The sequence below is a fragment of the Penicillium solitum genome (assembly GCF_028829755.1).
Source record: "Penicillium solitum strain IBT 25940 chromosome Unknown utg000004l_segment0_segment0, whole genome shotgun sequence".
Lineage (NCBI taxonomy): Eukaryota > Fungi > Ascomycota > Eurotiomycetes > Eurotiales > Aspergillaceae > Penicillium > Penicillium solitum.
In genome coordinates this window covers 3,335,077-3,361,634 of record NW_027072124.1, presented here as the reverse complement: position 1 = coordinate 3,361,634, position 26,558 = coordinate 3,335,077, and the positions used below count along the sequence as shown (strand labels likewise).

The 26,558-nt window shown below is 48.3% G+C and overlaps 9 protein-coding genes across 9 annotated transcripts; 7 read left to right on the top strand and 2 right to left on the bottom strand.

Annotated features, from left to right (window-relative positions):
- Positions 1–889: 889 nt before the first annotated feature.
- On the top strand, positions 890–4,218 carry N7455_007276 (uncharacterized protein; the record flags this gene model as incomplete). Its single annotated transcript, XM_040957803.2, has 3 exons — positions 890–1,841; positions 1,914–1,989; positions 2,061–4,218. 3 exons carry the CDS (start codon positions 890–892, stop codon positions 4,216–4,218), a joined length of 3,186 nt encoding a protein of 1,061 aa, XP_040811871.2.
- Positions 4,219–5,555: 1,337 nt separating this feature from the next.
- Positions 5,556–6,438, top strand: N7455_007275 (uncharacterized protein; the record flags this gene model as incomplete). Its single annotated transcript, XM_040957725.2, has 5 exons — positions 5,556–5,800; positions 5,852–5,964; positions 6,015–6,092; positions 6,146–6,223; positions 6,278–6,438. 5 exons carry the CDS (start codon positions 5,556–5,558, stop codon positions 6,436–6,438), a joined length of 675 nt encoding a protein of 224 aa, XP_040811796.2.
- A 931-nt stretch (positions 6,439–7,369) lies between these two features.
- N7455_007274 (uncharacterized protein) lies at positions 7,370–8,089 on the top strand (the record flags this gene model as incomplete). The annotated part of the gene is made up of 1 exon (XM_040957814.2): positions 7,370–8,089. The coding sequence occupies one exon, from the start codon at positions 7,370–7,372 to the stop codon at positions 8,087–8,089; it is 720 nt and encodes a 239-aa protein (XP_040811819.2).
- A 1,767-nt stretch (positions 8,090–9,856) lies between these two features.
- On the top strand, positions 9,857–11,164 carry N7455_007273 (uncharacterized protein; the record flags this gene model as incomplete). Its single annotated transcript, XM_065605576.1, has 3 exons — positions 9,857–10,419; positions 10,516–10,740; positions 10,843–11,164. 3 exons carry the CDS (start codon positions 9,857–9,859, stop codon positions 11,162–11,164), a joined length of 1,110 nt encoding a protein of 369 aa, XP_065461430.1.
- Positions 11,165–12,610: 1,446 nt separating this feature from the next.
- On the top strand, positions 12,611–13,069 carry N7455_007272 (uncharacterized protein; the record flags this gene model as incomplete). The annotated part of the gene is made up of 3 exons (XM_040957830.2): positions 12,611–12,715; positions 12,807–12,878; positions 12,938–13,069. 3 exons carry the CDS (start codon positions 12,611–12,613, stop codon positions 13,067–13,069), a joined length of 309 nt encoding a protein of 102 aa, XP_040811804.2.
- A 632-nt stretch (positions 13,070–13,701) lies between these two features.
- Positions 13,702–14,833, top strand: N7455_007271 (uncharacterized protein; the record flags this gene model as incomplete). The annotated part of the gene is made up of 2 exons (XM_040957727.2): positions 13,702–14,334; positions 14,402–14,833. The coding sequence occupies 2 exons, from the start codon at positions 13,702–13,704 to the stop codon at positions 14,831–14,833; spliced, it is 1,065 nt and encodes a 354-aa protein (XP_040811806.2).
- Positions 14,834–16,907: 2,074 nt separating this feature from the next.
- On the top strand, positions 16,908–18,909 carry N7455_007270 (uncharacterized protein; the record flags this gene model as incomplete). The annotated part of the gene is made up of 4 exons (XM_040957692.2): positions 16,908–17,106; positions 17,198–17,350; positions 17,417–17,878; positions 17,970–18,909. The coding sequence occupies exons 1-4, from the start codon at positions 16,979–16,981 to the stop codon at positions 18,907–18,909; spliced, it is 1,683 nt and encodes a 560-aa protein (XP_040811730.2). The 5' UTR covers positions 16,908–16,978.
- A 138-nt stretch (positions 18,910–19,047) lies between these two features.
- Positions 19,048–22,337, bottom strand: N7455_007269 (uncharacterized protein; the record flags this gene model as incomplete). Its single annotated transcript, XM_065605575.1, is given in 8 exon segments — positions 19,048–20,032; positions 20,091–20,173; positions 20,246–20,275; positions 20,289–20,390; positions 20,500–20,582; positions 20,685–20,796; positions 21,002–21,555; positions 21,644–22,337. 8 exon segments carry the CDS (start codon positions 22,335–22,337, stop codon positions 19,318–19,320), a joined length of 2,373 nt encoding a protein of 790 aa, XP_065461429.1. The 3' UTR covers positions 19,048–19,317.
- Positions 22,338–23,201: 864 nt separating this feature from the next.
- On the bottom strand, positions 23,202–26,437 carry N7455_007268 (formin-mediated actin nucleation enhancer; the record flags this gene model as incomplete). Its single annotated transcript, XM_040957815.2, has 2 exons — positions 26,215–26,437; positions 23,202–26,141 (listed from the first exon to the last, which is right to left on the bottom strand). Exons 1-2 carry the CDS (start codon positions 26,383–26,385, stop codon positions 23,202–23,204), a joined length of 3,111 nt encoding a protein of 1,036 aa, XP_040811743.2. The 5' UTR covers positions 26,386–26,437.
- Positions 26,438–26,558: the final 121 nt, after the last annotated feature.

The window sequence follows — 26,558 nt, the reverse complement described above, 5'->3', positions numbered from 1 at the left end:
CTTGGGTGATTCACATGAACGGGACGAGTGGAGATGGGGCGCCTGGGGACGGGACGCCTGAGTACGCCACCATCCAGCCTTTGTGGCTGCGGTTCGTTGATGAGTACGTGCTCGAGGCGACGATGATATGATTTCGTGGGATGTTTCTAGCCATCTTTGACCAGCACTTGAACTCGACCGCATCGGAAAAGGTCTTACCGACGCCAAAGGATATTCATAGACCAGATTTTGCCTCTGCAGATCACGCAGGACGTATCAACTTTGAATCTTGTTCATCACACCAGTAGGGGATCACACGGGCCCGTGCACGGGAATGGAAAGGCAATGAGGCAGTCCCTATGCGGAATTTGTACACTATTTTATGCAGACTCCCTTTTTCTTCGAAATGAAACGCCCCAAGACGAATAAATGCCCTCTCATTCTCTCACATAATATATTAGCTACAGTGAGCTACAGTGTCAAGGTCATCAGCGAATCAAAGAACAGCTGATATCAGGATGTTGACTATTTCAATCGTTTTAGATATTTATCGAAATGTGGAAACTATAGCCCGAGCACGTTCGAATATACTTAGCTCCCAGTTCTGGCAGCTATGACTTTGAGTAGGTTCATCCAAAGTTATTTAAGCTGACGACTTGCATAAAAGTGGCATTAAACGTGGCATCACGGGAACGAATTGCCGCCCCAAGGTCTATATCCCCGCATCACCTATCCTTGTGTCAAAAAGCAATAAGCAGAGGTGTCAATTATTTAAGGCCACCCCCACCCAGTCTGTAAATTTCTCACAATTTCAACTCTAGAACGGCTCTCCAGGTCGACATCGACAGAATAATCTTCCAGCATGACATATGATCCTCATGGTACTCACGTTCCCCATCTTACTGGCACCATGAAGGACTCAGCAGCCAAAATGTTCCTCGGTGGAGAATGCGGTAAGCGTCTAATACCCAATGTTATTGACGAGACGGCTCGCCAAACTCCCGATGTTGAATGCATGTCAATTCCACGGAGCAACAATCCCTCGGATGGATGGAAGCCTGTGACCTGGGCTCAGGTCGCCAATGCCGTCAATTATGTCGCAAACATGCTGATCACACAAAATGGACATCCGGCACCTGGCAATTTCCCTACAGTGGCCTACATTGGCTTGGAGGACCCGCGCTACCCCATCTTCGTGATTGGTGCTATCAAGGCCGGGTACCAGGCCCTGCTCATTTCGCCTCGTAACTCCATCGAGGCGCAACTCAATCTGTTCGACAAAACAAATTGCAACATATTATATCATGAACTTCAGTTTGTGTCAATAGTGCAGCCATGGGTGGATGCCAGCCTGGCAATGAAGAGTGTAGCTATAGCGCCATTTGATGAATGGGTTGCTGATGGAGTAACACCGGTTCAGTACACGAAGACATTCTCCGAGGCAGAATGGGACCCTTATGTGGTACTGCACACAAGTGGAAGCACTGGCCTTCCTAAAGCAGTGGTCCTGCGGCAGGGTATGGTCGCTCAAAATGATCTTCATCGTTACGTACCGGCGCGCGATGGCACCTTGCCCTGGCTTCCGACATGGACCAGCTCTCCTAATCCGCGCCACCTGCTCATCATGCCCTTGTTTCACGCTGCGGGTATCATGCTCTCGACTTTGTGTGCCTTCTACTATAATACGCCGATCGTATTCCGGGACCCCTCTCGCCCTATAACAGGCGACAATGTGGTCAAGTGGCTGCAAAATAGTAACCCGGGGTGGACAGCTATACCGCCGGCTATCCTGGACCATATGTCTCACTCGGAGGAGGCAATGAACGAGCTTAAAAAACTCCATATCGTGGCCTTTGGTGGAGGTCAGTGACATCCGCAATTTCTGTTTCTTGATTTCCTCCGCGCTATTTAGCTAAATCGGAACATCCCATCAGGCGCTATTACCCCCGAGACAGCTAACCGACTGGCAAACTATCGTATCAAGACGGCAAACGCCATTGCAGCTACTGAGTAAGAAACCCTCTAAATCAAATTCTCGGAGTATGAACTCTGCCAAAAGCTTTACTTACTAATCGCGGTAGGTTCTCTTTCTTCCCTTATTACTCTCAACCGGACCCCACCATGTGGCCATGGTTCGTCATTCCAAGTGATATAATGGGCATCAAATGGCGATTGATTGGCGAAAATACGTACGAGCAAGTCATAGTGCGCAAGGACAAGAAACCGGGGCTACAGGGTTGCTTCTATACCTTTCCCCAGCTGGACGAGTTCAGCACCAAAGACCTGTACCAGCCGCACCCGACCTTGGCAGACCATTGGACATACGTGGGCCGAGCTGACGACATCATTGTCTTCTCCACTGGAGAGAAGCTCAACCCCGTCACCATTGAAGGGGCTATCATGGGCCATCCAGCGGTATTCAGCGCCCAGGTTATTGGTAGTAAACAATTCCATGCTGGGCTAATGATCGAGCCAGTTCAGTACCCCAAAGACGAAAAAGAAAGGCAGCTCTTTCTTGATGATATTTGGCCGACTATTGAGAAGGTTAATGCTGAAACAGTTGCACACGGCCATATCTTACGCGATTATGTCTTTTTGTCGCATCCGGAGCGCCCATTTCCTCGTGCAGGTAAAGGCAGTATTCAGCGCGCTATGGTGGAAAGGTTATACGCGGAAGACATTCAAACCTTCTTTGATAGTAGGAACAACTTGGTCGTGGCTGTGAACCTTGATATCTCTTCTGAGACAACGGTTTTGGACTCAGTTCGCGAATTGGTTCGCAGCATGCTCAAACTCCCTGAATTGGCCCTGGAAGATGATCTCTTTACCGCTGGCATGGATTCGCTGCAAGCCATTCAACTCTCTCGCGCGCTGTTTGTCGCCCTAGAGAAAGCAGGTGTTAAACCCAGCGAGCAGGCGGTGGAATCGAGGGTTATCTATGCCCATCCAACGATCACACAGCTAGCGGTGTATGTCTTCACCCTGGTCTGCGCAAATTGCAAACAGGGTGGCCCAACCGGTGATCCAGGTGTGATGACGGATGAAACAGCCATTTGCACTGCACTCGTCGACAAGTACATTCACGATCTTCAAGATGCAGTGCCGAATAAGCCAGCTCCTGCCGACAAAGGACAAGTCATTATCATCACAGGAACAACGGGTGCACTGGGATCGTACTTGCTGGACTTTACTTTGAAATGTCCCAATGTTAGCAAGGTAATCTGTTTCAATCGTTCTGTGAACGGCTCAGAGCGTCAGATTGAGGCGAGTACATCCAGGGGATTATCGATTGATTTCTCCCGGGCCGAGTTCCTGCAGGTAAATCTTGCGGAACCAGACTTGGGCCTTACCCCCGAGCTAAAGAGTCGACTGGCAGATGAGGTAGACCGCGTGATCCACAACGCCTGGCCTGTCAACTTTAACATGTCCGTGGCGTCGTTTGAGCCGCACATCCGTGGGGTGCGTCATCTGGTCAATTTCAGCTTACAAGCTGCACGCAAAAGCGTGCCCATAACGTTCATTTCAAGCATTGGAACGGTTGAAAGATGGGAGAGCCCCGAAGTGCCTGTACCTGAGACAGCGCTGCCAGATTGGTCCCTCGCAACAATGGGATACAGTCAGTCCAAGCTCGCAAGCAGCATGATTCTCGATAAAGCTGCTAAGGTATCGGGTGTGCCTAGTGTTATAGTACGGGTTGGTCAAGTTGCGGGCCCGCGTAGCGAGAAAGGCAAATGGAATCCGCAAGAGTGGCTTCCAAGCTTAGTTCGCAGTTCCGTTCACCTAGGTCTCCTGCCTGACTCCCTTGGCACATTTGAAGATGTGGGCTGGGCACCAGTGGAGGACATTGCAAATGTGATACTGGATGTTTCGGGTGTGACATCTCTTTGGTCGGTAGAAGAGATTACCGGGTACTTCCATGCACTCAATCCAAAGGCTACCAACTGGCCTAGCCTCATATCCGTCCTGTGTGAGTTTTACGGCGAGAGAATCCAAAAGGTGGTCTCATTGGAAGAGTGGATCAACGCGCTTGAAAAGAGCCAGGTTCATCCTGTGATGAATGATAACCCGGCGGTCAAACTGCTCGACACATATCGATCGGCGGCAGAGGGTGCGAAGATGGGAATCAAGGCAGCACCACTGGCTACCACACGAACTGAGTTTTATAGTTTGACAATGCGGCAGATGGAGGAGGTTTCGCCCGAATTGATGAGAAATTGGTGTGCACAGTGGCAATTTTGAGGGGTGGTTAATGAGATGGAACATGTTGCTACGGCGAAACAGTTCCGTGAAACACTACCCACTAAGCCCAAATAGGAAGTCATCTACATTAGGATACATATTCCAAAGATGTTACCGATCGCCTTCCAGTGCTCTATACAAATACAATAGAAATTTTCTGTCAACCCGAAGGCTGGTGCTTCACCACCAGTCCACTGGATCAAGAACAAGCTGATTCCGTGATACCTACAGGTATGCGCGAGAGTGTAGATGGCAAATTTAAATAACTAGGATTTCAGAGGGCGTGGTTGTTATTGCCCCGCAACAGGGTGTGATGCTGCGGATATATACACGGAGCTCAGCGGGGCAAGAAACGCCTTACCCCGAAATTGTTGAAACAGGGGTCCAAATAGTAGTTCTGAAGGATCATATTCCCTCGAGATATCGCGGGAAAACAAGGAGAAACTTCTTAGAATATTTGAAATTGAACGTTGTGGTAATAGAGATGTATAACATCAAATAAGGGTTGAGAAAAGCACTTGCAAGATCAAGCCAATTTTAATGACCCCTTATAGTGGACCACTAAGCTTAATACGGAAGGTCCAAATTATTAGCCATATTCATCAGATGAATGAATTATCTTCAATAATGAAGAAGCATGTAAAGTGAAGCTAGCTTGATGAAAGTACGCTTTTGGCCCGTCGGCTTGGACCGGACTTTAAATAGATACGAGTACGAGTAATAATTAGGATATATCTTGTTGCAACTTACTTTATAGTTATTTATAGTGTGTTGCAACAAGCTTATTAGCCCCATAAATATAAGTCCTTAAAACACCGCTAGGGCTTGTAGTGGTTAGAAATATATTATCTCCTTACACCCGAGTAACCTATGTTGTACATGTAGTTACAGAACTACAGCCTGGCCAAAATAACTCCCAGCCCAGCCTCGCTCCTCGAAATAAACTCGTTCTGCAACAATCCCCGAGTGAAATAATGTCCAGACACGCACAGCTGGCATTGCCTAGACATTGTATGTAACAGAGTTGAACTAGCATGTTATTTCGGTCCCCACTTCTTCCGGTTGGGGGTCAACAACGTTAGTCTGTTTCAAAGACACCTCCTATGAAACAACGAAATCCAATCTGGTTTATGTCTTAAATGCACGTCCAAAATTCAAGAGTTTGTAACGATGAAATTATAGATTGGTGGAGTGGAATGATCCGGTTCACTTTTCCTTCCCCTGAACTGGGTCATCACCAACTCTTAACCCTTAATCTTGAATATTTGATCATATAAAGTTGTTCACCCCATCTAGAGCTTGATTCTTCCACAATTAATTCACTACCTACATCCATCATGTCTCTCCGAAACCTCGCCGTCCTCGCCGTCCTCGGCCTTGTCAATGCCCAAGATCAGATCGGATTCGGCCCTCACTTCTCCCTCGGCCCTACGTCGTCATGGATCCGTGAAGCAAACACCACACTTGTGCTCCCCGAGGTGCCAAGCCCACAGAAAGACCGTCTTGCCCTGTGGCCCGGCATGGGAACAAGCGGTGGTGATTTGATCCAGGCTCTTGCCGTTTCTTTCTCCGATCCTGCCGCGTGAGTGATAGAAGCACAAATGCAAGCATAATCCATAACTGACTCCTGTAGAAACTGTGGTGCAAAGTCTGGACAATGGTGCACGTGGGCCAGTACCCTCCAAGACACCCAGCTGGGCGGCAAGCAGGTCCCTGCCGATGCTGGTGATGAGATTACAATGCACTGTAAGTTTTCATTTATTGGGGCTCATAAACATAAGCTAACTATTATATAGACAAGTACAACGATGATACCAGCAAGTTCGACCAGACCGTCTTCATCAACGGAGAGGTTGTGTCGACCCTTTCAACCAGTAAGTCCTAGGTCTAATGATAATCCCAATCTCCAACTGACAATCCTTTCTAGGTTCCGGCCAGGCACAGGGCTGGGGTACCGCTGTCGAATGTCAGGATGATGCCTGCAAGAGCACTGCCGCAGCACACGGTGAGTTCGCGCGTTTATATATCCAAGTCATCAAACATATGCTAATTGTTGTAGAATACCTCGACACTACCATCATCCTGGACGCCGCCGATTCATCTTTCAGTGACACTCTGGCTATCGAAGAGGCCACTTCTTCCGGTTTGAAGACAAACGACAACGGAAAGACCTGGACTGTGTCTAGCATCAAGATTCAGTCTCACACCTACAACCTGTAAAGAATCTTGTTAGGATCTACAGACCAGTAGAGGAGACAGCACAGTGTATTGTATTGTGGTAAAAGAGTATAAGATGTATCTAGAAATATAAGGAATTAACTCCACTTACGTTACACGCGGGGTCGTGGTGTCGTGGGGTTGACGTTATATACCTTCGAGGAATACAGATAGCTGGGCAATTATAAAACCATCGGATGATAGATGTCCGATACGTTGTTTAACTCATGGTATTTTATCTACTTCCATATAATATGGGGTTTCCAGATCTTCAACCACTCTTGCAAAGCCTCCTGGAATCAGGTAGGAACTCCGACCTAACGATATCATGCGAAGGCCGTAAGTTCGCAGTACACCGCGCCATAGTCTGTTGCCAGTCATCATTTTTCGATGCTGCAGTCAAAGGAGGATTCAAGGTAAATAGTATCCGTCTAGGCCAAGGTTGGCGGCCAAGAGTAACATTGTCGCAAGGAGGCTGCTTCATCGCAAATCGACCTACCTGATGATGAGTTCTTGAATCAGTAGATTTAGCCTGCCATCAACATTTCTACCAGTCTTGTCAAGTGTGTCTCGGAGCCGGATTTATATTCTTGATCTTCCATTACTCCGCTATCGAGTCTCGGTGAATGATAGCTCTGCGTCTGGGCAGGTTCCACGGGTGCCCATTAGACCATTACTAAATGGCTTATACCATTCCTCCTTTGATTCCAATTTCCAACTTCCAATCTAATCCATCCACCCATTAATATTTTGTCTTTCACTGTCCTCTTTAATGAGATACCATGTTCTCACACGTCCATTTGGACGCCAGTTTCCTTTCCGTCAATCATCCACCAATCTCTCTAGCTCATTCTTTGCTCCCTTGGGAAAATATGCGCTCTTTCAACTACCCCTATCTCGGTCCTTCACATCCGGGGCCATCAAAACTCAAGCCATGCTCGACGCAATGAGTCCCGCAACACGTCTACTTGACGAATACCTCAGGGAAGGGGGGTACCAAAAATGGGGCTGGGTGATATATCGTTCCACGTATCAAAACGACGAAGACTGGAACTTCTTCAAGGGGGTGATTACGGAGGCAATGCGCAAATCCATCGAGTACCACAAAACTCCAGATCTCGATCACTCTCTGAATCAAAGTCTGGGTTTGACATTCCTTGAGGACCGGCCCAACTTTGAGAATGCATCAAAGGATCAGCTTCGCGCGCACTTTCAGGAGTGGGTTCAGCGTGCGTACTATGCTGAAAACCCGCGACCGTTTGAAGAATTCAACCCCGACCTGGCGACCGCACCCAGATACCGGTACTTTATCCAGATTGAAGAAAAGTCTCTGCAAAGCGTTCTTCATGACACCGAAAGTGGTCCTCGGTTGAAGGGTCTACAAAGTAATGGCTATGTGAATTTTGTGGATGGCTGGTGGAAATCATTGAGGAAGCAGTATGCAACGAGCCAAGATCCAGACCTCAAAGAAGAGATTGATAAGCAACTAGCGCACGGTTATCAGTCAATCGAGGGCTGCGTGGAGGAAAATACCGGCTGGACGATGCTACACAGACTTGATACGAGTGTCGATTTCTACCACTACACAAGTGGGTTTGTAGAGGACGTGTGGCCTCTCTATTACCAGCGTCCGCCTGGCATTGCTCTCTGGTAAATGTACATACAGTGAGGTTTAATTAGGGTTCCGAAAGGAATAAAGGAATGCGAATATACAACATAATCATATTCGCAGTCCGCGAATATGAATATATGAATTTTTTATTCGCGCGAATAAACGCATTATTCATATTCGCATTCATATTATTCATATTATGAGATTTCTCCGCATTAATACTTTGTCCGGTACAGCGGTTATCGTATTACCGAAATGCGCTTAGTGGTCGATTTCACAATACCATCACTTCATCAGCAAAGCTGAGCTATGAATTTCGATTGCGAATATATGCTGGGAGGTACAACCTACCTATGTAGAGTTGACCAGCTTGATGTACCATAGTGGATCTTTTTGAGACATGATACTCGTTCACGTGGGTCTGTCCATAGAAACTTGACACCGGCCACGAAGATCCGTTAATATTATATATATCTGTCAACCTAGTTGCAAATCATCTTAGGCAATTAAACGAATAGCTCTTCTCAGTTCCCTGATTTTATTCCAATCCACTCCAAACTTGGTGCACAAAGTAGCCTTGAGAAATGGCACGTAAAAACGCGTTTGCTCCACGACCCAGAGCCTTTAATGACCCTGGCTGCATTTGTTTACGTTCAGAATCGTCAATGTCGCGTTGCAGAAAACAGAAAAGAGATCTATCAACTTTCTACGTCAACAAGGGCATATAAAGCGTGAACATGACTGGGCTTGTCAACCATCATCCTATCCTCAAGTCCCCTATCAGTTTCTAACCCCAGCCCAGGTAGCTCAAGGTATGTGATGCATCACCGTCGATACCATTTTGATATACTGATACCAGGAAACAGTAGCATGGCATCTACACCTAATCCGTCTATGCGGAGAACGCGTGGTCTTCCACGTCGAGACTATAATGCTCTACACAATGGCCTGGTTTCGTCACCTTCGGAGTAGTCTGAGGAATCCACCTTTGAAATAGGACGCCCTTACTCTCCTGAGCCTTCCCCACCTAGGAACACCGAAGACACGCCTCGGACGAAGCAGTCTTATTCTTTGCTTAGCTCTTCCCCCTCCCCGTTTGATCCTGCATTTTCGGAAAGTAGGAGCAATACTAGTAGTCCGCACGCACATAAAAGACGAAAAACCAAGTCGTATTCTAGTTGGACCATTGAGCACTTTTGGACCATAGATCTGGATAGCACTTGGTGTCGGCAGGGTGGCCCACTGAAAAAAGACCGACTGCTGATTTGTAAACATTGCAGCTGGTCCTCCAGAGATTCGTCGCGCTATGGTTCCACTTCGAATTTGTTGGTGCATCTCCAGAAAAAGCATCGTATTAAGTCTGGGGCCGACTCCATCTTCTTACCCGCGGTCGAAGGAAGCCTCGACCGGTTCTTAGAGTCGCCGAGAAAGAAGGTTGGCGTTGAAGAAATGCTAGTCCGATGGGTCATTCAAACAAGATAGCCTTTTACAGTGGTGGAGTATCCGGCTTTCAGGGCACTCATTGAAGCAACGGGGGCTTCTTTGCCTATTAAGACTGCTGATACTCTTTTCAACCGAATCAAAGAGGAATTCCATTCAAGTAGGGCTTCAGTGAAAGAGGAGCTTGCTAGGAGCAGCCGCACACTCGCTTTGTCTCTTGACGTTTGGACGTCGGAAAATCAGATTGCGATAATAGGTATCCTTGGCTATTGGATCACCCCCGATTTTGAAAAGCGAGATGAGCTTCTCGAGTTCACCGAGATTAATGGGCCGCATTCTAGAGAGAATCTAGCGGAAGTTGTATTGAAGATGCTCGCTGAACTGGACATCGCGCCAAAGCTCCTGACCATCACAGGAGACAATGCGGGCAATAACGGGACGCTCTGTGATAGCCTACATAACCAGCTCCTCAAGAAGTATGATAATGACGATGACCGCTTTCGCATTAGGCCTCTAATGCGATTCCGCGGACGACCGAGCTTTATTCCTTGCCTTGCCCATATCCTCAATCTGATTTGCAAAGATGTGTTAGCTTCTTTGAGGGCTGGTTCGGCTCGAGAAGTAAAGGCGATCCTGGACGACATGGCTATTCATACTAGCCCAGCATTCAACTCTATTCACAGTACGAAAGGAGCAATCATGAAAATACGATTTCTGACGCTGTGGATCGCCCGTAGCCCACAGCGCCGCCGGGATTGGAAAGAAGTATCACCTGGAAAACAAGTCAGTTATGATGTTGACACCCGATGGAACTCGACGTATATTATGATTCAAGATGCCCTTCGGCTACAAACTGAGCTGGGGCAGTTTGTGCGGATACATCCAGAAATTCAGGCCCTCCAGCTTACCGATGACGAGTGGTCGACACTTTAGTAAGTGGCCAAGATCCTCAAGCCGTTCTGGGACCACACGAACTCTGTTTCAAAGGTATGCCCAACAATTGTGGAAAGTCTACCAATTTACTAGAGTTTGGACGATTTGTTAAATAACGTTCGAAATGCGGAGGGAGATTTTGAAGACGTGAATATTGAAATTCGCGATGCGGTGGAAAGAGGCATTCGTAAGATGAACAAGTTTGCTAGGAAAATGGACGACAACCTTCTTTACTATATGGCTTCCGTGTTGGATCCGCGCATCAAATCGTCTCTGATTGTGTCTCAAATGAGCGAGCAAGATTCGGGGCTTATCGTCTCGTAAGTGCGGGAATTTCTTAAGAAAGAATACCCTCCAGAGCCATTTGCGTCATGTGAAGTTGACCATCCACGTCCAGCAGGGATGTCGGAAACAATGTGGAGAACTCTGCGCAAAGTCCAGCTATCCAAAGAGGCATCTTTGTCGGATATTGATAAGTATTTGGATTCCCCGCCGGTCAACTGGTCCTACCACATGATCGGCGATGCGGACGCAGAATGGGTCCTCAAGTGGTGGAAGGCAAACGCCTTTAATTTTCCACTTATGGCAAAAGCCGCTCGCGATTACCTACCCATCCCTTCGGCAGAGGTCGGGATTGAGCGCGAGTTCAGCAATGCTCGAGATGTCTTGGGCCTCCGAAGGCACCGTCTGAACGCGGAGACTATGCGATGGCTGATGCTATTGAGAGGAAAGTCTCAGACATAAATCTCCACCGGTGCATGCATGTAATTTTCAGTGCTTCGATATTAAAGACAGGCACATAATTCGCTATGGAATAAAGTGTCTGAGCATGATTGATGTATTCGAATGTAATGAAACGAATGGTAATGTATGGTATTTTATTATATGAATAAATATAAATTAATCATATATTCATGAATATTGCGAATATGAATAAAGGGCTTATTCATATTCATATTATTCAATTCATATTATTCATATTCGCAAATATTCATGAATATTCATGAATAATCATATTCCTTTCGGATCCCTAGGTTTAATAAGTATTTACCCACCCGCATTTTCACCCCACCACTTTCAAATATATATATCTTACATATATATACTACACCACCATACATTACTCAATTTACTCACAAAAAGATAGGTTTAAACCCTATACCAATCTCGGTTAAAAATCAAAAATTAATATTTTGCTGGCGTAGAGGAAGTAAATGGACGCGATGATGACCAGGACGATCAAGAGCCCAATACCGAACAACATCAGGATCTCAACGATGAAGAAGATAACGCGCACTGAACGTTGATGGCGACAACCTTCACATTTTGGGTTACACCGGCAAAATCGCAGCCCTTCTTCATATCTTTTAATCTTCAGCCACCGATGGTCAAATAACCATCTTTTCCTTTTGTTGAGGCTTCTACCAATGTAGGGGCCGGAAGATTATGGAGAGAGTTGATTCGTATGGAAGTGCGATCTGCCGACTATATACTACTGAGGGGTTTGATGCATGAGGCACCAATAGGCATGGCCTAAGGCCATCACAACACCTTTCGGTGATAGGATAAAGTAGCATGAAAGGGAAGGCGTTTGTTTGTGGGGACGCCAATAGGGGAGGTCTACTGTTTAATGTGACTCAAATTCAAGCCCACGTCTGCCTACTTGGAATTAGCTGCCAGTGCCAGACCAATATATGACCTCTGGCAAGGTCAACTCTTATAAGTGGAAGTATAATCAACAGTGATTAGGCTAAGTGAGTGGTAAACCTGAAGTGAGGGAGACCCAAGTCCACGGTCAGAGAATTCTCAATCTGGTTGTTCTAACGCGAATAACAGAATGTATACCAATGAAATACCTGCCCACTTCGCTGCGTGACATTCCAAGTCAAGCGCATATTTGGGGTATAAAATCAACATTTGGAAGTCAAAAGTGAAAATACCAAAAGGGGCCTACAAGTTCCAAGTAACTATTCCAACAGGTGATAGTAAAGCACGAGAGGAAATATACAGTCCTGACTGGCTTGAGGGCCTATAATACGAAGCCACCTAGCCACTTCCAGTCTTCATTTCCTATACGCTATTCTTGCTTTCGCTTCCTTAACACCCAAGTGATTTAAATCTCATTTCTTCCAAATCACTCCACTAAATCCAATCAGCTACAATCAACCTGTACCCGGTCAAACTATCAGCATGTCCAATCCTACAGCTGCCGTCTTTTTGCATTCCTGCGCAGCCTATCATCGTTACCTCCAGTATGGTTTGACTGGGGAGGTCAATCTCCTAAGATACGATCAGGTGAGCACATATTGACCGAGGGAATCAACGTACCTTGAAATATCTTTGAAACTAATCGCTGGAATAATTGTTGGAATAATTGTTGGAATAGACTACAAACCGGGAGATGGTCGTATACCACGGGGAGGTCTTCCGCCGCATCCCTAACTGCATTCACGGTCGAGTGAGTCCACGGAGAAGCATTACTACTATATCAAATGATCGCTAATGGATCAATTACAGATTCCCCTGGCGAATACTACGAACGTACGTGCCCACCTTCCGCCGCCACAGAGTCGTGGTAGCCCGGCTTCCATCGAGCCGAATCAGCCGGGATACCGTAGATGCTCTCGCGGCGGTCCCTATTCCAACTGAGGACGATAACAAGGGCATTCGCCAACCAGCTTTGGGGAGCCAAAGCTCCTAGAGCTCGTCCCACTCTCTGTGGCAGAACTAGAAGGCGGTCTACGAGTTGTCTATAAAGGACCCCAACATAGCTCAACTAGCTCCCGAGGATCCCTCTCTTACAGACTAGTTTCAGTCTTGACCTACCTTCGCTATCCACACCTATAATATAGGGTTTGACAAGTTCCACAATTAAACTACCCAACTTGGTTAATGTCGAGCCTGAACTAGGTTGGGCGGTACCAATAGCGGTAGGTCTCACCCTCGAAGACTGACGTATGATTGGCTAACATAAAGTTAAACCTTGGGCAAAATAAATGATCGGCCGGCAGAAAAAAAACATCTCCATATAGTCGATCAAGTACATCATGCGTTTGTCGTCTCTATTGATTCCTATTGATCCTTATTAATTGGTTCAATACAATAGCAATGTTCCATTCTTTGTTCTTGTTTGCTCCCTTTGTTCCAGTCTATTAGCTCCAGTTCCTTCCTCGACGGTTATAACCATCCCTCCTGCTTTCATCTCTTCATTTCCACAACATCTTCTTATCTTCTCAGCCCTTTTCAATATCTTCCAAACATAATACCTATTCTTAATTAACATGGCTCCAATTGATCCCAAAAACCCTGCCTTTGGGTTTGACCAGCCGGCTTTCGACTCCGAGGCCTTTCTCCATGGCCTTGGCCTCGATAGCGACACCCCTTTCAATGCTTCCAATGGCTTCAACCACCATGAAATGCCCCCCGAGCTCCTGAAAAGCCTCGACGAGTGCTTTGCCAGCCTTCCTCCTGATGGGCTCAACCCAGGGTTTGTTTTTGACCAGCCCATTTCGACCATACACTACCCTACCCAGCCAATGACCCACAATCTCCCTGCGCATGCACCATACAGCCATGTATCATATGACCCATCTATTGGGATTCCATACACCCTGGAGGACACTGATGCCGACAAGGTCCGAAAGTGGGAGAACCTCATCGCTCACGCCAAGGCTGGCATGCCACCCTCTCCTCCTCAGCCCATTCAAGAAGAGTCTGTCGGACAAAGCCCCCAGTCTGTGGACTCGCCCAATTCTCTGTTTGAATCTCCCGATTCATCGTCTGGTGAAGCCTCGTCTGGTGAAGCCTCGTCTGTTGAGATTGTTGAGACTCGTAACGCCACTCCGTCGATTCCGTCCCCTCCTCAAGCTCCTACAGCTACAATGGCGCCTTCGAACGCCGCGACGAATGTCACTGTAAGTCACTACTGGTTATTGACTCATGTATAATGGGAAAGTGTGCTAACTGTACTGTGTTCAACAGGCAAACCCCATTCCTCGTACCGTGAATCTTCCGCGAGCGTTGGCCAACCCGAAGGGCTATGCCCAACATGTTTCCCCATTTACTCCGGTTGCGACAGTTAATCCTCCTGATTCTAGCCCACATTCCCGGGAGCTAGAGAATGCACGATCACGCATTCAGAGCCTCGCAAAAGAACGTAACTACTACCAACGCAGTTTGCGAAAGGCAACTGCTGTTGACCCTAGGACAGGAAAGACGACTCTCCAAATGCTGCAGGCACAGAACACGAGTCTGCGCCGCATTAATGCCAAGCAAGCCCAGGACCTGCAGCAGCTTAAGGAAGCGGCCCAGGAGCAAAGGGACCAGTTCGCTGCTCTTGGGGACAAGTACAACGTGCTAGCGATAGAACTCCACAAGAATATGGTTGAGCTTCGCGAGCTAAAAAGCCAGTAAATACTAGGACCACCAATCGCATTATCCAATCAAAGTCTTCTTTATATGAGTAATATGGCTCAAATTGTTCTCCAACATCAATTTTAAGGGCTAATATTGCACATGAACATCCGTAGTCAGGTTCCTATGGCAGTACAGAGCCTTTAACCTACTCATATGTCTTCGTCTGTCAATGTGTGCTTCCTTCCTTGACTTTAGAATTGTCCTCTTATGGATTGGTTTTGAGATGAGACAGAGATAGAGTGAGCAATATTGGAAGCGATGATCGCATGCGAATGGAGCTAAGAGCAAGGGAGTTTGCGCCAGACCAGCACTATTGAACTTGAGTTCCAATCTTTTTATATACGATGACACTGTACTCTCTATCTTCGGATATCTCTACCTCCAGATATCGTTGAGCCTCTGGACAGATAGGACCTTGCTTCTTTGTCTAGTCAGGATAGCTCTTTCTATCTCTTTCTTCCCTATTCACCCGTCCCACTCTCTACTCCTATCCTTTCTTATAAAGTTTCAGTCGCGATCTACAGAGCAACCATTCCTTCATCGAAGTATGTCCCTAGCTCTTTCCAAGCCTAACAGTAGACTCAAGATAAATATACTACCAATAAACATTGTGGCAAGCTGGGTGAGATTTACTCTTCTCACCGGCCCTTCTCTATCATCCGCTCCTTCCGCTCTCGTTTCCTCTTCTTCTACCCCCGCACTCTCCAATTGCCTATCCTCTCTTTATACTTCCATGGGTACTCATACATCAGGTAACTTTTCAAATACCTCTCACCTCACCTTTACCCATCTTCAGTCAATCATTCGCTAATTTTGCTTTGGGACTACCTTTAGGTACTCCCCAAACCCAGCTTGAGGAGGGCAACCCCTACACGAAGATTTCATTTATATTTTCTTCTTCTTCTTCTTCTTCTTCTTCTTCTTTTTCTTTGCTCTTTCACTCTTCGCGCCTCCATGTTGCACACACTCTAGAGCATACATCCCATCTCAAAATCAACCTCATAGATACAACACATTATGGTCACTAGTTGTATACAGGTTGCTCCCTTTATTGCCAGTACGAATTCAAAGGACATTTTTACTCTGATTCAATTTCGATCAAATTAAATTTACGTCGTATATCGTAAGATCACAGCATTGCATAAAATCCACATGTTCATCATTGCATAAAAGTCCCGATGCGGGAATAAGTGGGCCCTTGCCCTAGAAAAGTCTGCCTCCGCTTATGATGCCCATTTCGGCCGAAGATATCACAACAGCATGGCCGGCTGGCCCAATGGCAAGGCGCTTGACTACGAATCAAGAGATTGCAGGTTCGATCCCTGCGTCGGTCAATATTTTTGCTTTCCTGGCTTTCTACAACCCTGTAATCGATATACGTCATAAGTGGATATGTATACCATCTAATTTTTGTGTCAGTGCAGTTAGTTCCGAGTATTTTCCAGTGTATATAACAGGTTGTCTGGAGAAATTTGTCTTTTTTATATGCCTTAGATACTACTATGTAACACCGTTGGTATAAGCTTTGAACAATATCAAACCTAATATCTTCCGGCCTGGGATGGTTGTGCTACGAAACCATAAAACCAAAATGCACAACATGTTTCTCGCTTCAATCGGCACAATAGGTATCCGATTTGAACCAAATAGTTTCAAACATGACGACACCAGGCTGCAGAATTTGAAGACACCAGTGGAGGAACCTCGGACATACCAAAACAAGGCAGAGAGCATGGCCAGATGTGGTTCGTTGAAAAAAGGACATAAAACTGGAACTAGCAACTGGAGGCCATATCAGCGGCGTTAGAAAGAAAAAAAGAAAGCTCAATAAAATCACATCAAGTGGGTTTAGACTCGGAGTGGATGTAAGTGGGCGCCAACCAACGTCCGGCATTCCGACCGGGTACCCGATGTGGATGTCGGATTGTGGCTTTCGGCATGCCGGTTTACTCGGTTCGGATTTAGATATCTTCCACCAGGGCAAGGGGTTCCAAGGTTCTTTATTAATTATGTAAGGGCTTGTATCACCGATTTGTTCCGACTGTGGTTCTTTTTTTCTTCGTGCGTTGTCGTTTGTTTTTTCTTTCGACAGGTTTGATATTTCAACCCGTTGAGGAAAGGGAAGATATAGCTTTGCTCGTCATGGCGGATCAAGATGAGATCCGTGGTAATTCGGTCTATCAGGCCGAAGAACCTGTCACTGAGACTCCCTCGCCGGTTGAGAAGCCTGTTGCTGCGAAGCAAGAGAAGAAGTCCGGTTTGATGGCTAAGTTAGTATTCCCATACCCAGTACTCCGTACCCCATCCTCTTATTTTTCATAAACAGCGCAGAACAAGACAAAAATACTAACACCCTCACAGAATTGGGAGAATGTTCAACCAAGATGTCCGGGAGGAAATTCCGGCATACAAAGATATTGAAATCCACACCTGGGACGGGCCCGATGACCCCGAGAATCCCTTCAATTGGAGTTTCCGATACAAATGGCTGCTAACTATCACCGTGTGCTTCATGTAAGGAATTCCATGTCACCACCTATATACATTATTTTAAAGCATCCTACTAACAAACCCCACCAGCTCCATCCTCACCGGTCTCCCCGCAGGAACCTACGGTTCCGGCAACGACTGGATGGAGAAGGAATTCAACGTCCAGAACTCCCCCTTCCCAAACTTGTACTGGGCTACCACCTCCTGGAACATGGGCGCCGCCTTCTGGCCATTGATCTTCGTCCCTCTGACTGAAGCCTCCGGCCGCATGCCAGGATACTTCGTGGCATATGTGATTCTTGTTATCTCTCTCTTCCCGTCCGCATTCGCAAAGAACTTCGCGACACTCGTCGTGACGCGGTTCTTCGGCGGTGGTGCTTCTTCCGTCTCGATAAATATCGTCGGTGGAAGTATCTCCGATGTGTGGTTCGGTGACCATGCTCGCAGTCTGCCGATGTCTATCTTCGGGTTTACGAGTGTTGTTGGTATTGCCCTTGGTCCGTTTATTGGATCTGCTATTGTGCAGATTCAGAGATCGGAGCCGTGGCGTTGGTAAGCACAATCCCTCTCCAGGGCTCTTCTCAACATTTATAATCGATGACCCAAGATCCAAGAATACATTATACTAATCATCTCCATATAGGATCTTCTACGTCCAAATCATCTACAACGCAGCCCTAATCCCAGTATTCTGGCTAATCCTCAATGAAACCCGCCCAGACGTAATCCTCAAGAAGCGCGCGCGCAAAATTCGCAAGGAAACCAACCGCCCGGTCTACGCAGCCTCTGAAATCGACGCACCAAGCAAGCTGCGCTTACTGAAGATCTCCTTCCAACGCCCGACAAACATGCTCCTCACCGAGCCAGTCGTAATCTTCTTTACCTTATGGATCAGTTTCGCCTGGGGAATTCTCTACCTCTTCTTCTCCAGCGTCGTCCAAACCTACTCCACAAACTACGGCTGGGGCACGCTAGGAACCGGCTTGGTCCAGCTCGCCATCTCAGTAGGCGCGATCATCGGAACAGCCATCAACCCCCTACAAGATTGGTTCTATCTCCGCTCTGAAGGACGCAACAAAGAGAAACCCGGTAAACCTATCCCTGAAGCAAGATTATACACATCTATCCCAGGTAGTTTGCTCTTTGCCGGGGGTCTGTTCTGGTATGGCTGGGCTAGTCAGCCTGATATCCATTGGATCGTGCCGACTATTGGTATCACTGCTGCGGGTATTGGAATTTATTCGATCTACATGGCTGTTGTTAATTATCTGACTGATGCTTATGAGCGGTATGCGGCGTCTGCTTTGTCTGCTGCTTCTCTTGGCAGGAATGCTTTTGGAGCGTTTTTGCCGCTTGCTTCGCCGCAGTTGTTTGGGAATCTTGGGTTTGGATGGGCGGGGACTTTGCTTGGGTTTATTGGGGTTGCGTTGTCGGTTGTTCCTGTTGTTTTGGTTTTGAAGGGACCGCAGATTCGGGAGAGGAGTACATTTATGAGGGAGGCTATGTGGGAGCCTGAAGAGAGGGTTGAAGTTGACCAATCTGGAAAGGCGGATTTGGGGCCTACTTCTGAGGGAATTGCGTGAGGTTGTCCACTTGTCAATCGGTGTACGTTGGGGGTGTTATTTTGTGCTGCATTGCATGGTTGAGTGTTTTGTTCTTCTTGTTGTCTTCATTTTGGCAGATAGATGTGTGAAGATTTAATAGATTTTGATAGAAATAGACTTGAACACATGAATTTATTGTTTTGATTTGTTTTATGTCCATCTAGTGGCCGTTCTCTATTGTATAATGCAAAGAGGGTAGTATAGAAAGACAAGAAACCATAAACCACAACTTCCTCCACATGTTCTGTCAACTCTGAATCCAAGGTAGAAAGGATAGTGGAAGAGGGTATCGGGGTAAAGGGGTCAGGGTCGGAGGTGAATGGCCATTCTTGCTTTTTGGGAAACATTTTCGCTGTCAAACATTCAACCACAACAAGCAGGATCAATTTACTTTTGATCGCGCATGTTGCGGAAGAAATCCATGACACCGGTGTAGACCACAAGCAGGATACCACCACCAGGGCCGAGACGCAGCACCTTAGGTGTGAAGCCCTTGTACAGGGCAGCGAAGCCCTCCTCCTTCATAACGGTGCCGAGAGCAGGCCAGGCCCAGTTGTACTTGGCGACCTGACCGGGAACCTTGGAGGTGTTCTGGATGCGAGACTTGACGACATCCATGGGGGTGTTGAGGATAGTACCAGTGATACCACCAACGCTACCAGCGATCAAGTCGTTGCGGGTCTGCTGGTTCTTGTTGCCGGGCTCGGCGGCAGGCAGCTGTGCGCGAACCTGGAAGATACAGCCGAAGTAACCTGCGTTCCACAGGACGTGGCGCCACATGGTCGACTCAAGGCCGTTGTACATTGCGAGCGGGCCTTCTGCGGCCACGATCTTCTTCACAACGTCGAACATGCCGTTGTACTTGTGGGCTTGGGCCTTATCCTGCAGACGGATCTTCACCAGCTCGAAAGGAACCACCACGAAGGCTTCAGTCGCTCCAGCTGTGGCTCCGGTCAAAGTGGCCAGACCTTGGGTCTGCTTATCGACACCAAACAGGTTGCGGTAGAAAGCACCCCAGCTGTCGTTAGCGGCGAACTTGGTCGCACGCTTAGGTGCCTCCATCAGGATGGGCGCGGAGATACCACGGTATAGACGGGAAGCACTAGATACGTTGTCGCATGTTAGAGAGCCGTGGCTACTTCGCTGGGGTGATGACATACCCCTCGTTCTTAACAATCTTGCGGAAGCAGTCGAACATGCCATTGTAGTAATCGACACCAGGGACAGGGGGTCCGGTCTGGAGCTGACTGTAGGTTGGTATCGTTAGCTCAGGTCATATGAGGTCGGTGTTTACTGCGACCGGCGGCTTGCTTACATTCGAGTCTTGAGCACGTCCAGAGGGTACCTGCGAGTCACACATCGTCAATTCGGTTCAATTTCCACACTATACCAAGCATATCTCCAATAAAGGTAGTCATGCGACCAAAGAAGGGGAGTGGAGAGCCGTACATAATCAGGATCTGTTCGTGCGGGGAGAGACGCGTTAGTCAACATAGCACCTCGTGGGGGGTTCCGACACAACGAGTGTAGTCGGAATCACTTTGCAAAACAAAATCAAGAGAGACATACCTCTGAGACACCAGCCACCGCACCGGCGGCGAACTGGTAGACGAAGGGGAGGGGTGCCTGGGGAGTTTCGGACATGATGGCGGCTTGAGGTGTGGGATGTCAGTATGGGGCCACAAATGGGTAATATTGGGATCGCAAAGTAATTAAAGGGCACACTTTTGCGATCAAATCACATATTAACTCACAATACCTGAAAAGAACGAGGGTTGGAGAAAGAAGAAGTGAGAAAAGCGGAGGTTCCCGGTGTCGGCGAGATTCGGTGGTTAGGTCCGAGTGCAGCAGCCGGTAAGACTCCGCCTGTACGTTTAGCCCGATTACTAAACCCCCGTGGGGAGAGCTTCTATAAAATTCACATTCCAAGCTGTTTGCAGATTTATTGTCATTCATGTTCATCTGTATCGTATCTTCTTGTTTGTTTGTTTTGTTTTTTTTTGTTTTTTTTTCATAGTATCCAAATCCCCACACCCAATCCCAGCATCATCCCCAACATCATTTTGCTAACCCGATGCACCACACCAGCTCCGCTAGTCGCGGTGGCTTGTTCCTTGGCAATAGTTGTCCCAAACGCAATGTCCCTTGCAGTACAACTAGCACCACAGGCGAATCCCATGGGACAGCATCCTCCGCCCACGGTGTCAGCACAATGAAACCAGCCCCGAGCGCACCGGTTTCCACCAGAGTGTTGCGTTGTTGTTGCGACGGGCGCTACAATCGTCACACCATCTGATACTATGGTCGTCGAAGATGTGGTCGGGCATGAGGTCGTATCACAGTCTCTTCCGGTGCGGCAGCAGCCACCTTGGTAGACGGCTGAGCAGGCGTAGAAACCAGTCGGGCAGACATCGCCACCGCGGGTAGCACTGGTTACTGTTGAGAGGTTCGTAGGCCGTGCTGGTGGTGCCAGGCTATCGTTTGTTGTGGACTTGCTGCTATAGGGAGAGGCCGTCGAGGGAGAGCAGGAAGTGGAAGTAGTATCCTGTGGTTTGGTCGAGTAGGTCACAGTAGACAACACCATGGTTGAATGAATAGACACCGTAATAACAGTGATGTATGCACCTAATAGAATAATTAGCTTCGAACGCTCATATTCGCAATTCCCAATGACAATCTAGGAACGACAAAACAAAAAAAGAAATCCACTTACATCCCCCTTCGACACAATCATACCCCGGAACACAACATCCACCCCCCAAAGCCTGCGAGCAAGCCGTATACCCACTCTGGCATGACCCAATCATCCCAGAGCAAGTCTTCCAGCTAGGACAACAGCCCACGTTGCCGTGCCCCGTATCAGCGACGATCTGGCACGTCTCCCCGGACCCACAACAGCGATCGGATCGACCGATGGATACGCACGCCGTTGTCCCAGTCGGGCACTTGAAGTCTCGTTTCTCGAACAGATTGACGGCGCTGTTATTATTTTCCCGGGGAAGGGACTGACTTTCTCCATCTGTTCCCAGGGAATAAGATGGCCCGAATGGGTATGATTGGGCCACAAAGCGTGCTGGGGAAACTCCATCTTCATCGGAAATGTGTCGCTCAGATATGTTACCAGACGAAAAGTCATCCCCAAAACTCCAGTAGTCGAGGAAGAATTTCTCGCCTTCGTCTTCGCTCATTTTCTTCACGCCGAGGGCTGGTCCTGCTGCGATTTGGGATGTTATAGCGGCATTGCGCTGGAGAATGAGGTTTGCTGGCAATGACGGAGAAATTTCAGTCTCTTTGGATTCTAAATCCACATAGTGATTTATATTTTCTGCTGAGATCAGTCTCGGAAACTGCGGCAGTGAGCAGAGTATGGTGAGGGCGTGGAGGAGCTGCATGCTGCCGCTGAGCATGGTGACCAGAATAGATCTCGAGTTTGTTTAGGTTGAGACTAGTGGGAATAGTCGGAATAGTCGGGTTGGAGACGCTCTTGTAGTTGGGTAGCTGTTTCAGATGTTTGTTTCACTAACAAGGGCTGTGAATGAATTGGTTGGGAACCAAATCTCGAGTTGGGTTGGGGTGGGTGCACTGGTGCAAATATATATTCTTGTGTCCCTTAACATCCAACCCAAGTCGAGTTTGACGAATTTTAGGGGAAAGATCCTTGTCGATCAAGGAATAAATTAAGGGCGCATTGGGCTTTCTATAAAGCTGAAAAGCTACAAAGCTGCATGGGGTGGCTGGGAGTGCAGGATGCAGGAGGCGCACACCGCTACGCATTAGCTTGCAGGACAGACAGGTCAAGTTGCAGAGTACAGAGTAGTTAGTTGGAACATTTATATTAGTTGATTTGAGTATTTGGGATTATTCTCGCTCTATATTAGTCTACGTAGCACGATATCAGGAGACTACTTCCAACTAGTACTACTCCAAGCCTAAGAACATCCCAAGTCTAACTTCAAATGTGCTCATAATCATTCGCAAAATCAAAAACCAAATGCTAGTGGCAAGCCACAGAGTATGGCAGGGTATCGTCAGTAAATGACATAAGGGGCTCTCGCACAGGAAACACGCCAAAAGGTATCAACGGAAATGACATGAACAAAACCAAAGCCCCAATGCGATGTCGGATGCAATAAAACAAAATAATAAACGTGTGAATCCAATTTCACTTGCCCTTGGCTAGGAGAGATTCGGGATGAGACTTCGTAGGGTCGAGGATGATCAGATTGAGGATGAGATGGAGGATGGAGGAACATCCTCGTATCAACAGAGGATCAAGCAGAGGGCTGTTCGGAGGTGGTGTTGTCCTCCTCCGGCGCCTTGGGCAGTGGCTTCCCCGTGTCGGAAGATGGCGACTTGGGCTCTTCTACTTTCTCTACCTCGTCTGCATCCTCCGGGGTCGCCTCCCCTTCACCTTCTGGCTGGTCATCATCACCTCCACCCTCGTTGTTTTGCTCCGCTGCCTGCGCAGCAGCGGCTTCCGCCTCTGCTTTCTCCATCTCGGCATTGCGGGCCTGCTGTCTTTCCCAAACCTCTTTGCGGATGCGCTCGTCCTTCGCAGTACGGAGACGCTCAGTCTCCTCGAAACCACCGCTCTTCTTCAATTTGCCTTCATCGACAAATGCACCCAGTTCCTTCTGGAAAAGACCGATTCGCCGAGTCTCAAGCTCCTTCTTGCGTGCTTTCTCGGCTCGCTCAATGGCCTCGAGTCGACTTTCGTGGTTGGGTTGCAAAGCTCGGACTTCGCCCAGGACACCGTCCTTGGCTTTCATGGGATCAATAGTGGGGTCGATTCCAAGAGTCCTGGATGGGGCGCGGACAGCGGTGCTACCGGTTGTATTCGTCAAGACCTGCTCCTTCGTAGCTTGCTCCACCAGGGCGAAGGTTTGAGTTGCCTTCTCGAGATCGTCTTGCAAATCAGCAGCGAGGTCTTCCTGCATGGTAAGCTGGTCTCGTTCTTCGCAAACCAGCTGTAGCTCCTTCTCCCAGATCTTGGTCCAAATGGGCTTCTCGCGACCAAGGAAGTCCTGCATTTTCTTAATTTCTTTCATGACCATGCTAATATCGCGACTGACACCCTCCAATTGTCTTGGGAGAGGACGAACACCGCGGGTCACAACATCCTTCCGAAGGTCCTCGACCAAATCTTGGAGATCATCGACGCGAGCGACCAGTCGCTCCGATTCACCTGCAAGTTCCTTCTTTCCAGTATTGACGCGAGCACGGCCAGCATCACCTTCATAAGAGGGAGTGGCAACGTCGTCAGCAGCGGTTTTCACCTTGCCTGCCTTAGCACGGACTGCACTCATGGAACCAGTGATGTCGGCAGTAAAGTTGGAGTAGGTCTGACGCAGGACAGCCAAGTCACGACGCAAGCTCTGAAGCTCGGCAATTTGAGATCCACTACCGGGAATCGATCCCTTGGAAACCGCTCCAACTGTGGCTGGAGGAGCAGCAGCCAAGCGCGCGATTTCTTTGGAAGCTTCAAGCTGGCGATCTGAAACCCGCTGGATGATATTCCCTTGGCCAGAAAGTGTTTCTTTGACGCCTTCGACTAGGAGGCGCACGCTTCCAAGGCTGTCATCGAAGTGTTTCTTGACCTCATCCAGGTTGTCAACGTTAAGCACCAACACAGACCGATCTTTGACGTCGGCAAGATCTTCTAGTTCATGTCGGATGCCTGAGATTGGATCTTGGATATAAATTTCTGGCAAATCAACGCCATTGTCGTGGGTGTTCCACGCAAACTTTTCAATAAAAGCAAGCTGCAGGCGCCCAATGGTGAGCTCTGCAATACCATCTGGGAGCACATACTTCTTAATTTTGCTTTTATATTGCAGGAACAGCGTCAGCTCTTTGCCCGGTGAAGGTTGCTCAGTAGCAAATTGAATAGCCGATAGAGGTGTTGCGATCTCGGTGGACGGTCCAAAGGAGCCTGCCTTCGGGGTTTGGGGTGCCGGTTTTGCGGGCTCAAAAGCGTCTTCAAGTGTTGGCTTCTCTTGGGGTTGTGGAATGATCGGGGGAGGAACGATCGCAGTTTCCACGGTGTCGTCTTTCTCGTCATGAACATCCGCTTCTGTGGGCACCTCAGATGGTACGGTATCGATTACTTGTGGCTCTAATTGAGGTGCAGCAGGTGGAGGAGTGCGTTCTTCTTCCACAACATCCGGAATATTTGCGGGTGGGGGAGCTTGCGCACCCTTCGCGGCTTCCTGTAAGCGGTTGTTGGATCGTTGTCTCGTATGAGTAAATGAGCCTCGCAGACGGACTGCATTCAAAGATTCGCGGACATCACGACCGCGATTGGGGATGGGAGAGTTCTGAGTAGGGAGGACAGGAACGCCGTTGGTAGACGTGCCCAGATGTTTCTGAATTTGATAAGCAGAGAATCGACGCGAGGCACGTCGCTCAAGCTCTCCACTTCTTTGCAAAGCCCCCAATGCGTCATCCTCCTTTGGCGGAGGCGGAGGCGGAGGCGCACTGAACCCGGCGGGTGTAACATATGTTGAAGGCGCTGTGGTATTCGATGTTGTGGCTCGAGGGGTTGTGTCATTATCGAAGGGGGTAGGTTGAGACAGCATTTGCTGGGCCTCTCGCCGCGATAGTTCTCTTTCGGCGTGGTTTGCCATGCGCGGTTCGGTTGTCGAAGGTGCCGAGGAGGTTCGAGCAATGGCCGGTTGATCCTCCAGCGATCCACCACTGCCATATCGTCGATTCGATCTTCTCGGAGACTGGGATGTCGACGGCATGGTGGATGCTGCAGCATCATCATACAGCTGACCAATTGCCTGCCCGTTAGCAATGCTTCCCGCACTGGCTTGTCGTCCTGGAGCGGGCCGGCCATCTTCGCGCTGGTGCCGGGACCTTAAGCGAGCTTGCTTTTTCTTCAGCCCTTTTAACAAGTTGATGATTATATCTCGGATTCGGGGGAGGTATCTATCGAGGCTCTGGGAAGATGCGTCTTGACTAAGAGTGTCTTCGAGTATGGTGCGGAGCAGGTCTGGTACGGGACCGAGGTCTGAGGTGTCGACTCCGATGGCACTGAAGGCCCGACAAGCCAAATTAAATTCATAGCCCAATCGAACATATACATCTGACACGTCATTCTCCGATGCTTGCTTCCGAGACCATTGGGTTAAGGTTTCGAGGAGTTGTTTTGTCGCAACCAAGAGGTGCGTGACGCTCTTTTCGATTTGGGATATTTGCTTATCGGGCTGTGCGGTGGGGGAAAATACCGGTTCATTAGCCATCGGAGTGTAGGCGATTGACCGGCAGCCAGAGACTTACCTGATTCTTGCTGGACTGGGACCGAGACGAGGCGGAGGAACTGCGGCCGGACTGCTGGGAAGCCATGGGTGTGTCGGCACTGCCAGACCCCGAGGGTCGTTCGGGGGATGTCTGGTGGTCCAGATGTTCAGGGTAAGGGAACTGGGTCCTTGAAGTGCCTGGGGACTGCATAAGTACGATAGGCCAGATGACCGAGGTAGGGAGAACGGAAAGTGAGAAATAGGCCAGAAGCAAGCGAGTTTGCCAAGCATGTGTGAAGATGATGCCCAGCCTCCTGTCAACTTGGCGCCTTACCGCACCCGAACCGATGATCAGCAACAATTGATCCTCTCAATACCATAAAT